General features: G+C 37.6%; 1 protein-coding gene across 1 annotated transcript in view; it reads left to right on the top strand.

The window, feature by feature from the left end:
* The first annotated feature begins 2,787 nt into the window (after positions 1 to 2,787).
* LOC111873092 (transmembrane protein KIAA1109) overlaps positions 2,788 to 12,885 on the top strand; it is a 169,575-nt gene continuing 159,477 nt past the window's right edge. Inside the window, 6 exon segments of the mRNA XM_033754961.1 lie at positions 2,788 to 3,024; positions 5,879 to 6,172; positions 7,610 to 7,753; positions 10,155 to 10,316; positions 10,934 to 11,064; positions 12,410 to 12,769. Coding sequence (XP_033610852.1) covers positions 5,935 to 6,172; positions 7,610 to 7,753; positions 10,155 to 10,316; positions 10,934 to 11,064; positions 12,410 to 12,769 — 1,035 coding nt within the window. The 5' untranslated portion in view covers positions 2,788 to 3,024; positions 5,879 to 5,934.

Raw genomic sequence — 12,885 nt, forward strand, 5'->3', positions numbered from 1 at the left:
GAAGGGAGGGATGCCATTCATGACGACCCCATGTTGACAACCACACAATTCAGCTTCTTGCTTCTTTGCTGGATGTTGATCATCTTTTGGGATATAACTCCATGTAGTCCACTGAAAGTCAACTGATATTTCAGGGGAATAGGGAGGTGATATGCTGCTCCAAAACGTCAGTTGACTTTCAGTGGACTACACAGCGTTATATCCCAGAAGGCAGGACTCTTCAGTTATACATGTATCAACAAAATCACTGAAAGGGACCGTTAAGTGTGCATAATGGTAGAGACCAGTGGTTCTCAACCTTGTTTTCTCATGGACCACTTCTGAGTTTCATTCACTTCTGTGGGCCCCACTGCTCATATTCTTTAATTATAATAAATATGTATTTTATCAACAGTACTTTTATTTATAACATGTATTATTTGTTTATAATAATAAAAAAGTAAAACTATTCCTGTAACAGGCCATGAAGGCCCATAGGGTTGTGAGACATTGAGGATCCCACATTATCTAGACAGTCGGCTCAAAGATGGCGGTAAGGTTGTCAGCCTTACGCGCCAGCAGTGCTTTACTCCCCAGGAAAATTATTTAATTAATTCCTGGTACTCATTTCTGTTAGGGGCTGAACCCGAGGGCCATAGTGCATCTGGAAGGATTAGGTCAATTGAAAAAATTCCAGTGACCTCATTGGGACTTGAACCCTCAACCTTCTGGCTTGTAGCATAATATAAGGAATATTAATTTTTAACATTTCTGACTGCCCTAGTTCTAAATTTTTTAAAGATGTCGAAAAATTTGAAAGTAAGTATTCAAAAAGATTACTTTGGAAGCCATTTTTCGTGAAGTAAGTACAAAACTGCTGTAATCAGTTCACAACATTATTCTTTATATAGGGAGGGTATTCACATTGTATTGAAAGCCAATAATTTATTTGTAATTAAATTTCAAGTTATTATGAATTGTAATGCTTAGTTATTGAAAAATAATAAGCCAGAGTTTGTAACTTACCTCCAAAGTAGGGAACTGCCACAATAATAGAACTTGTGCAAAAAAGAATGTGTTCTTCCAAACACTCTGAATACTGACCTAAAGAACACCTGAAACTTACTGAAAAGGTGGTGGTAAAACTCAGGAATGAAAGATATTTAGGAAAATAAAGGATCACTTTTCCAGTTAACCATTTCATTAGGGCTCTGCCCGCTCTGAGAAGGTGAGTACCTGTTTATCAGTACTTGTAATTCCCAGATCTAAGGTTGTGGTTTAAAGACAATAGGTACTGTCCCTTCTAAGCAGATTATACAAAAACGAGGATACTGAGTTATTGTGTTATATGTACTGACCATTAGGAATTTTTATCTCTTTTTATATTATTAATAATCTTATTTTAGAAGTGAAATTTTCCTGGTCCACTTAACAGTTTTCATGCCCCCCCCCCCAATTTTCCTGACTTTGCCTGTGGCCCCTCCAAAATATGTCATGGCCCCAATTGAGAACCACTGGTATGGACTAAAGGACGCCATGCTAGCTCAGACTTTAGTGGCAGTTCTACAGAAACTGAAATAAAGGAAATGTTGCAACAGAACTTTCAGCAGTAAACCAGAAGGAATCCCTTGACTGCACATCACTCAGGATAAAGTTGTGGCCGTGACAGGGACCTTTTCAGCTGACAGCTCCTTTAGATGAACACCATTTTGATCACTAAGATTTCTACTGTTATAAAGTCCCTGTCCTTAATTAATCAAGCACCATGCTGAGATGTATGAAGGAGTGGAAGTATAGATCCACATATTCTTAACCTTGGTACATGATGGAGGTAAGTGGTCAGCTTCACACCACCTCTTTACCCTTCGGAATAGGGTCTCCAGCACCTATTGCCTGGGAGGCTGGCTGACTTCCTCAGGTGACTTGCATCTTGGCATTGCGACCTCTTTGGATTCCCAGCTGGATTGTGACATATAGTAATAATTGCATTCATCTAGCTATTAAAATTTCTGGAATGATAACTATATTTGTACTAAGATAACAGATACAACTCTTGACAGAACATTAACATGTGACAACTGGTTCCGCTATGAACTTTATTTTAGCAAAAGTCGATTCTGCAATATTGACTGCATTTCCTTTTATTGTTCTCATCTTCTGCTTCTGTTTTCATCCATTCAACGTGCATGACAACAGGCCAGCAATAGGATATGGTGACTATGTGAACTGTCAATTGCCCTGAAGACAGAAACTTCTACTATCTCAAAACTGTTGGCAAATCAGTCCACCACAATACTGTGTCACCACACCAAACATGAAAACCCACTCCTGGATTTTAGGTTCTCACAGCAATGACTATGAAGAGTAATTTCTTGTGGGTTGTAACGTCTTTCAGTCCCATGAAAATCAACCCATTATTTCAAAGGAACACATTGCCCCCACATACCTTTGTTGTTTNGGTCGAGGTGTAGGCCAAGAAGCAGCACGCAGATGGATCCGATGTTCCTCCGAAACGTCGGGCTACTTTTATCGTATTACATGACGTTATATCGCAGAAGACAGAACTCTTCATGTGAACGGAACTTCCTTTGGTCACAGAGGAGACCTGTTTAACGCTCGATACAGACCATGTGAATTAACTTTGGCGCCCAAGCCGTGAATTTATCCTATAGTTAAATGGCTGACTGAATTGTATATTCGAAGTCGAGAATGTACGCGTATAAAAACATTCTTGGAGAGTTCACGGATATTTTATTACATACCACGGTTGCATACTGTACTATTTAACAAGCAGTAGCGAACGTAGCGAACGTAGTAAAGCAACCACCGGTTATTTAGCGATGCGATTGCTCGGGATGTCCAACACGAAAAGGAGCGATGTGGAGGTTGTGGGCGGGTCATGAAAGCGAAGTTAGAAGGCAGCAAGCGGTCAGTTTTAGAAAAGGAGAAAATATATGATGAAAAAGTTGTTAGTAACGAACGCCTTGCAGTAATGCAAAATATGTGTATATTAATAGCACATCGTCACAGTTTACGTTTAATGCAGTAAGTTTGTCAGCGCCATACCATTAGATAACCTACATTGGAACTGTCAAAAAGTGAATTTTAAATAAGTTAAGAAAATAAAGCATGGAAAGGTTCCCCTTGTAAGTTTTCTGTTTGTAAAATTTTGTTTGCGTGGCTCTACTCAGAAGAGGTATTATGGATATGTGCTTTGATACCTGGGTTCACATGTGGCTCTTTTAAGGATTTGAAAAAGGTGTACTGTCTCCCCCGACTTTTAAATTGCTACCGAAGCATATAGAACAGCATATCATAATCTGCTTAATTAACCCTTTAAATCTAAGTGGTCACTATATGTAACATCTGCTTTTAACATGCAAAACTCTTATAGGCTTCCCACAGAGGGTATTTATTTATTTATTATTTCATATATGTTTCTCACAATAAATGACTGTTTCCCTAAACAGCAATAACCAGTTCATCTTTAATGCAGAGACGTAATTTATTATTATATTGCCATATTATTTCTGTATTATTATATACTTATAATTATTTAGTATTAGTATTAATATTAATCTTTGACTTGCCCCATATCATGTATAATGATTCATGGCTGAAATAAAATTGAATTGAATTGAATGTGTTTCCTGTAAGGTATGAAATGAATCTTCATGCATTGCATAGAATAATTGAAGTCTTCAAAGGGTTGCAGAATGTATGTAATGACAGAGCTGTACAAAATTGTTCATATGTCTTAATGACTATGGAGAATGCATTCCTGTGTGAAGTATGATGTTCTTGCATTGGTGAATTGTCTCTGGGTTGTAACAGCATGAGGTTGGTAGATGGGTAGAGCTTTATTACTGTGTGATGACATAAACCTGTGAGAAGGAGGGAAGTGAAGAAGAAACAGGATAACAGAGTGAGTAAGCCTGTTACAAGCTACTCGAATGCAGAAACAGGCTGTCAACAACAATCTGAACTGTCTACTCATATTTATTATAAGAGAATATGAGCTCGTCCATTATGCCCATTCACAAAAATTGTCTTCTGTGTGTGTGCCATCACATTGTAATTGAGCTTTGCCAGCATTATGGAGGAACTTACTGTCTCTGATTTCAGAGTAGAAAAGTAAGATGTGTGGAAAAGGAAGATTCATATATAGTGAAGGGGAGATATGAATGAGGATATGAAGAGGTTAAAACCCACTGATTACTATAAAACTTCTATGTACTGCCCTCTCAATGCCACTCTACATTCCCACCCACCCAAGAAGCAGGCCATACTTTTTACCTTAGTTTATAGGTCGAGAGCTCTTTGTGACTGGGACAGTCTTCATAATGAGTTGGTGTTTCTCAAGGAAATTTTCAGATAGAAGGCTGCAATAACCATCAGATTCTTCAGGCTCTCAATCCATCAGAAAGAGTTTCTGTGTATGGAGGATGTTGCTGTTCTGCCATTTTGTGGCTGAGTCATCAACTGCATTAGAAGAATACTGTCCATTCACATGTGTTTTGTTGGCCTCCAGTTTCCTTCAGCTTGTAAAGGATTACCTAGAACTGAAAACACCAGTCATGTGCAGTGTCCCTTGTGAGTGTGGTCAGGTCTTTGTTGGACATGCTGGCCATTCCCTTGAGACCAAGAATCACAGAACACCATCAGCATATCAGTTTGTACCATCCAGATAAATTAACTGTGGCAGAACACAGCATCAGCCTGAAACATAGTATCTACCCTAGTACACCAGATCATGGACTGTATTTCTGAGGTTGTAGAGATCGAGGTGCATCCATGACATGAAAAAGGAGGGTGGTAGCTACTTGGAGAAATCATGGATGCCTCTTCTGTCTTAGTGATGGAATGTAGGAAACTTCCAGCTATGGATATGCCACGTAGTGGGATTCTCCATACTGTCTTGTTAGGGCCACTTGATAAGTTCTCTTTTGAGGACATCTTTCTCTTCCTTCCCCTCCCTTTATGTGCCATATAATCTTCCCCCCTGTACTTCCTCCTCTGAATTTCTTCCAATTTACTTTACTTCCAAAACGTTTTCCTCACCCTTCAGAAAAAAAAAGTTTTCTTGTTTCTGTTAATCCTTTTTTCCTGCTTATTAATAAATCAGCCTCCCCTAGGTTATTATTTCCCAATGATTTGCTTGCATCCCTAGTTCCTGCCTTCTCTTCCCTGTATTTGGAAATCCCTTTCCTACACAGCTTACTCTTATGTGCTGAAAATGGAGGTACTAGGTTCTTCTGAAACTGGTACCTGTTAACCACTCTACATGGTTTCAAATCCCAGAAGACTATAGTCTTCATATTTGTCCGTGTCTGGAATCCTAGTAACACCATGATCCTAAATTCAAGAATAATTTGAAGAAAAGTTCTTGCAAACCTACCCATTTGTCAGAGTGATTCACAACTAACATATGCTGCATATAGATCGGAAGATTATTTGCATGTTCTTTGTATTGAATTCTTGTCACTATCATTATGGAACGTTTCTATACTATGGCCATCAATAAGTCAAAAGTGCCATTTAAAATAGGAAGTTTTAGTGTGCACTGTAATGTACACGTAAGTAACCTAGCCTAACCACTTTAACCTTGATGTTAAAATTGTTACTATTTAACTAAATGTGTTCTATGTTATAAACTTAAATATAACCAAAGTATAAAAGAAATCTGATTGAAAAGTTTACAGTTTTGTGTAAAATGCAGTTAATGTGTTTCTATGTTGTATAGTGCACCATCATAATCCACAGCATATTTAAAAACTTATCAGCTTGAAACCACTCTCAAAGAAATTATATAGCCCCTGAAATGAATGTAAAATACATATTTTGAAATATAGTATAATTAATAGAAATGTGTACTGTTCATATGTAATTTATGTTTCAGTGATGGTTTGAAATAAATTACCAGCTTCTGTAAAAGTACAGAAAAAATTTTGTATCATGGATTTTGAATTAACAACTATTTCAAACATGGATGCTCAACAATTACCCATGAATGGCAGCCACATAAACCTCGATGACTTTAAGATGGATAGCAACTTTGCTTGGTTGCTCTGTTCTCTTGTTTCAATCATGGCATGGGTTATCTATATAACTTATTACAACTCGAGAGTTATTGGATACTTCATAACACGCTTGTTGAATCATTTCTATATTCGTGAAGGTTACATGCATGTAGGTAAGTTTCATACATTTACATGTGTAATGAACAGAGCCTTGAACAGTGATAGAATGGAATCATCAAGTTTATGGCTGAGGTCTGTGAATTATTATTATTATTTCTTCCTTATTCCATTACATCTATAGTAGGCTAAAGCCTTAGATACAGAATTGTGTCAATTTATCTTGCTAATTCTATCAAGCAATTGTCAAAAAGACTTATAATATATGACAGTGTTTGTTTACATCATAATACAATTACTCTCTTGCACAATATATTCAAAATTATTATTTAAAATAAACATTTTAGATAAAAGTTTCCGTCAAACATAACAGAATATTTTGGTCATATAGCTTTAACATATACAACAAATCCAACATATAAAAACGTTCAATTATAAGTATGGTTATCGTACATTCACGATGATTATCCATTTACTTATAAACTTTTAAAGCAAAACTACTGTTGTACAGATATAATGTATTTGTATTTGTACTGGACTTGTTCCATGTCCTATGATGTCCCCCCCCCCCCCACACACACACACACACACATGAGCTGGGATAGCACAGTCAATATAGCGACTGGCTACAGGCTGGACAACCGAGGAGTCGGAGTTCAAATCTTGGTATGGTCAAGAATTTTCTCTTCTCCAAGTCATTTAGACCGGCTCTGGGGTCCAACCAACCTCCTATCCAAAGGCTACCAGGGTCTCTTTCCCCGGGAGTAAAGCAGCCAGTGCGTGAAGCTGACCACTCGCCTCGAACTAGTGCCAAGGTCAAGAAACTGTGGATGTATATATCCACTCCCCCATATGCCTTCATGGCATAGTGCTTAATTAGTTAAGCACAAGGACAACTTTACCTTTTTTACCATTTACCTATGGTGTCAACCAGTAATTGGATTTACGGACTGTAAATAAATTCAAATTCATATTCAAATAAGTAGTCTACCAGTTACAGAGTTAAATGAATGGATTTTAAAATAATATAACTCATAGGCTGTATAAGAATAAAAAGCATGAATTATGTAAGTGTATTGTGCAGGGTGATTCACTAAGAGGAGGCCGTGAATTAATAATTATAAATTATTCAGTAATTTGCCAATGAAAACAGAACTTGGCAACATTGTGTACTTTGCGACAGTGACCTAGTGTCTGCCTGGTTTGTATGATTTCTGCAATTGCTGTAATCCCTCCTGCCACACCGACTGCAGTATTTGTGAACATAGTGTGTTGTATCAGGCTGTATGTCCAGAGAGAGGTAAAACTGACTTCAGTATCATCAGTAACCCAGTTTTCTCTGTCTACGAAGGTATGTACTTGGTCATGTTTCACTTTCATTAGTAAATTATTGCGTGATTTATAATTATCAATTTGGCACGTCCTCTGAAGTGAATCATCTTGTACTGTTTCATAACTGTCTACCAATGATATTCTTTTTTAATTTATTGTAGGGTCCTTAACCTGCAATGTGCTCTCTGGGAAGATAATGTTTCGAGATGTAGTATATATATCCTATGATTATACCGTTAGAGTTCAAGATGGATGGTTGATCTTTCGTTGGTGGAGAGCTTATGTGCCAAAAGATGTGTCTGAAGGTAAGACTGACCACAATATAAGGTTCATATGTATAGTAGAATTATAAGGAAGCTGGCCTCACATTTTAACTAGTCAGGTGGTCTTGCTTCACAGTAAATTTACCTTCAACAGTACATTCAGCATCAATTATTTAGTCTCATAGTTTGTCTTAAGATTAATTCATGGTATCTCACTCACTCACCCACCCACACTCTGGTAATAGAATCCGCAGATTAACCACCCCTGATGCTGATGTCTGACATCTGACACTGGACATGATCCTGAGCCAGTTCAGTTCATCATATTGTAACTCTTTCCCATAGGTTCTTGTTAATGCTATTTTATATTTCAAAGAAATTTATCCTCAAAATTCTCTGTGTATTTCTTGTTTCTCCTGTTTGTGTTACATGTACATTTCAACCTTGTTGATTTAACTGCTGTAGCAGCTGTATAAGTCACAAAGTTCTCTTTGTAAAATAACTTGCATTTTTCATGTACGTGTTCCTTACCATAACTAACCAACCTAACTCCATGGAGCTGAGTACATGAGAAGCTGAAAGACAATCAGCTAATTGAGAGATTTTCTAAGAGCCTACAACTGGACCCTGTCATGAACTGGTTGAATCCACTCCACATCTTCAAACCCTATGTCTTTTTAAGTTCCATTTTAATGCCATCCATTTGCACATAAGCCTCCCAAATGGTTTCTTCTCTTCAGTATATTATACTGTGGCATCCTGCTCCACTTCATTTAGTATCAGATGGTTTCACAGTCTCACATACAGCATGTAAGGCTGTGAACCCATTTGATTCTTCTCTTCAAGTCTTCTGAATGTAGTCTTGAATGCACTTCTAATTTCTCCTGTTTTTGCTGTATGGCCTGCCTATCCCATGCTCAGCCTTCCAATTTGTCAGTGATTTTAAATGTATCCACTCACAGTTCAGCACATCAATAAGATTTAATACAAGAGCTTTCAGAAAATATAATTGCATACAGTGGAACATTTTGTGAATTCTTTTATCATTGTACTGTAGGTGTAGAGAGGTTGTAAATCTGCTTATGTCCCTTGTTGCTGTGCAACCTGAACAACCTGATAGGGACCTGTATCAGTGTGTGAAACTTCACTTTTCTCTCATCAGTGGAGAAGGGGGTGGGGCTAATAAATTTATGTATTATTTTATGGCTTCATGCTCTCAGAAAATTTGAGAATCCCTGCATTAGACAAATGTCTGTATGTACAGACTTAATTACTACTACTGTTTAAACACATTTTAATTAGTGTAATTTCATTCAGTAAGAATACAACACAGTACTTCTCTCCTGAGTGGGGATCTATTAAAGTTCATAAATAGGTGATGCACTGACCAGTGTATTTCCCTTTTTTTATCCAATACCTGATGAATCAAGAATGTAAGATCAGCATTTAATTTGGTATGTCAGAATCCACAATTATGACCCCCATTAATTTTGTCTCCCTACCAATGGTGTCTCCTTTTCGTGGTAGTGATATTTGAATGCTCATGAGACTCAGAGAGCTGTGCCAGTGGTAGCATAGCTACTGGTAAGGTCACCCATGCTGGACAGATCAAAGGGTAGGAGCCAGATGAAGAGGACACCCTGGTCCTCCAGGTTTTGGCTTTGGCATGAGGCTAACAACCTCACACTGTAAAAACTAAATTGTTCAGAAACCAGATAATCAGCCTTGGACGGATGGCTGGATTGAAGGGAAATTAATATCAGTGAAGGAGCTAAGATGTTTGGAGGATGTACATGATGTTCTCCATAAAATGAAAGTGAAAGGATGGGGAGGAAAGATGAAGAATAGAGAAGAATGGAGGCAGATTGTTCAGGAGACCAGACCTCGCCCTGAGCTGTAGCTCTTAGGGGAAGGAAGGAAGGATTAATTTTCTCTACATATGGATGGATACAGCAGCAGCACCGCTGCCGCCATAACAATTCAGTTCTTTATATATTGACATTCTGAGTGCAACAGCCAGTGGCCAATTACAGAGTCAGCACAAATGCAAACAGCAACAGCAAGAAGACAAACACAAGGACAAACCAAAATAATGAATTAAGGTTCTTTACATCTAACGTGAATTTTGAAAAGGCAATATCTTCAGTTTTATTTAAAAAAATACCAGAGATATGAAGATATATTAAATCAGCCTTCCTTTTTCCTAAAGTTTGTTATTTCATAATTGTTTATGGTGATATTTTAAATTTTTGTTTTTGTTGCTGCTGTTGTTGACGACGATGACAGAAGAGGTGCTCTGAGCACATATACAAAATAAGTTAAATGGAAACCAACTTTTGGCGATTGTGTCACGTGTAATTTGTGCATGAAGGAAGTTGAAACTGTTTAACCCTTTAACAGAGTGAGCCCACAGATATTTATTCCCCTGTTTTTTTTTTCCCAGATTTGTCACATTCAGATACACGGCTGTCTGTAATGCTGAATGGATTTGAACTACATGTGTACAATCGATGTGAAATGTATGGTAACCTTGAAAAATTATTTGGCCTGGAACCTCAGATGTTTCCATGTGATGATGACTCTTCTGGGAGTGGTTCTGGAGGAGGTGAGAGTAAGGAATTTGTCGCTATAGGAAACCATATTTATCAGAATATAGAAATCAAATTAATCTTCAGACATGTTACTCAAATACAGTAGATTATTTATCCCTGTACTTGTAGTCTGAATTTTTATGCATTCTTTCCATGATAGGGAGTTCATATCTGTCTTTCAACAAGTTTTCTCTCTGAAAGTAATTGACAGATGTTGATGAAATTTGGTGTTATGGTAATTCACATCAAAGATTTTTGGGCAGTTTTGATCTCTGTTGGTCCAATGTATCTGCACTTTCTGTGAAGCCAGATAAGATTATATCCAATTTCTAAAAGTGACCCATAATAAAAGTGATCTGTAAGGTGAAATGTGTATCCTTAAGGTCAGTAACTTTTAATTAATATTTGTGAGTACGATGTACATTTAACAGACTAAAAAAAAGTTTTATGTCTCTACGCATTTTGAGATTTGCCTGCTGAATAATTCTGTTAGCAGTAAAATTTATTATTTATGCAGGTTACTCTCTTTTGAATAGCTTTAGAAGCAGTAGAATTTTACCTCCAAATTGGAATGTGCTTTTCTTCTCTGTTGTAGTTAATGTGGCCATTAATTGAGTGTATATGGTTTCAGGTGATCATGATAATGGCGAAATGAGAACTACAGTGTCATCTAGTTCTAGAAGACATCCACAGACATCAGCATTGTCCCAGGGACACAGTTGGAGAGACTTAATTCCTGTTATCAAGGTGGATGTTGCTTCGGTAAGAGGCTTCTGTACTCCATAATATAGAGAAGTGAAAAATATAGGAGTAGATAAAGGATGATGTATGAAGTAGATTGATTGCCTGGTTGTATGTTTACTTAAAACTCAAAAACACCCAATCTTGTCTGCACCAAGATGATCACACATAGACATTATGTACCAGTAAGCTATATAACCAAACAAATTCCGTGATTTTAGCCCGCAAGTTAACTATACCGACCGAGCGACCGGTGCTTGTCGGCAAAGTTTAGTGCCAACTTTTGCAGATAGAGTGTCGCACGGTCAGCGCAAAGAATCCCCACTGCCATTAATTTCGTTTTCCTAGACCGGAGCCGATATTTCATTGAAATAGCTCCTCAATTATCATCACAAGGCTGAGTGGACCCCATTCCAGACCCACTACTTCTCAGAAAAAATCTAGTAGCGCCGGGAATCGAACCCAGACCTCTGGATCTGTAGCCAGGAACGTTGACCACTATACCACAGAGACAGTCCACTAAGCTATATATAATTGTAAAATAATGAAAATATGCTAAAATTTTACAGAAAAATATATATTAAGAGCGCTGTCTTCTGGGATCTGATGCTGTGTATTATGGTTTATGATGGCAGTTCACTGATGCTTTGGAGGAATATATTTCCTCTGTCTTTAGGGTCAAAGTGTACACCTAGCAGGCAACAGATTGAGTTGGCTTGGTGTATGCTTAAACTCTGCAGGTGGAGGCAGTACATTCCTCCAAAATGTTGGTGAACATCAGATTACATGCTGTCACTTTCCAGAAGATAGTACTGTTCATAGTCATTCTTGTGAGAATTTTAATTGCAAAATATATAATATGCACATAAATAGTGATGAGCATAATGTTTTTTAATGAAATAGAGCATCTATAAAATAAAAAAAATTAATTTGAATCTGTGTATGATATAAGGAAATTAGATTCTGAAAGTGATTGTTCTAGCAGTTCGACCTGTTGACAGTGATCATGAAGTAATATATTCTTTTTTCTTAGGATACCATGTTACTACATATGTCACTTTGCATTGTTGTGATTTGTCACATGCTGAGGAGTGTTGTATTGTCACAGACCCTTATGTTTCCATAACCTACATTTGACATTCTGCCTTACAGCTTGCATGCAAACATCAGATGCATTGTATTGGCATGAAAACATTGAATCAGTAGAGGGCAGACACAAGTGACTAGTGTGGTGCAGGGTAAAAAGGGTTTGCAGGGGTCACTGGTGACTGCTATGACAAGCAACATATTAAATGGGCATTTCAATGTAGGTGGTGAATGTGTTAGAGTGCCTATGACTGACTTCATAGTTAACTTTCATTTTCAGGGTCGGGTTGTCTTTGGTAACCGTCTTGTGCCAACAACTCTGTCAATCAATGTTGAGGAAGCTCATTTTGTTTACTCAACGAAACCAGCTGCATCAAGACTTGATCATTTCATGCACTTCACCAAATGCAAAGCAGAGAACTTCAAAGTAATTCTAGCCCCAAGTCCAAAGTATACAGGGATGGTAGATGACCCACCTAGGTATATGGGTGAAGGGTTTGTGGTTCTATCATCAAATAACATTGAGCTGTACTACTATATGGATGAAGCAGGTCTAGTTCCAGCAGAACCTGAGATGTTACAACTTGCAAATGGAGATATTGTGGAATCAGCCCCTCCCATCTGGGGCATGGACATAAAGGTAGCTTCATACATTGAAATGTGTTCTAAATGCATATGTAAGACTTTAGTGCTTGATACTTTGCATTGACACTCCAATGGAAAAAAGATATTAAACTCACATCGCCTTTCAATGCA

Source organism: Cryptotermes secundus, unplaced genomic scaffold, assembly GCF_002891405.2.
Source record: "Cryptotermes secundus unplaced genomic scaffold, Csec_1.0 scaffold120, whole genome shotgun sequence".
Taxonomy (NCBI): Eukaryota; Metazoa; Arthropoda; class Insecta; order Blattodea; family Kalotermitidae; genus Cryptotermes; species Cryptotermes secundus.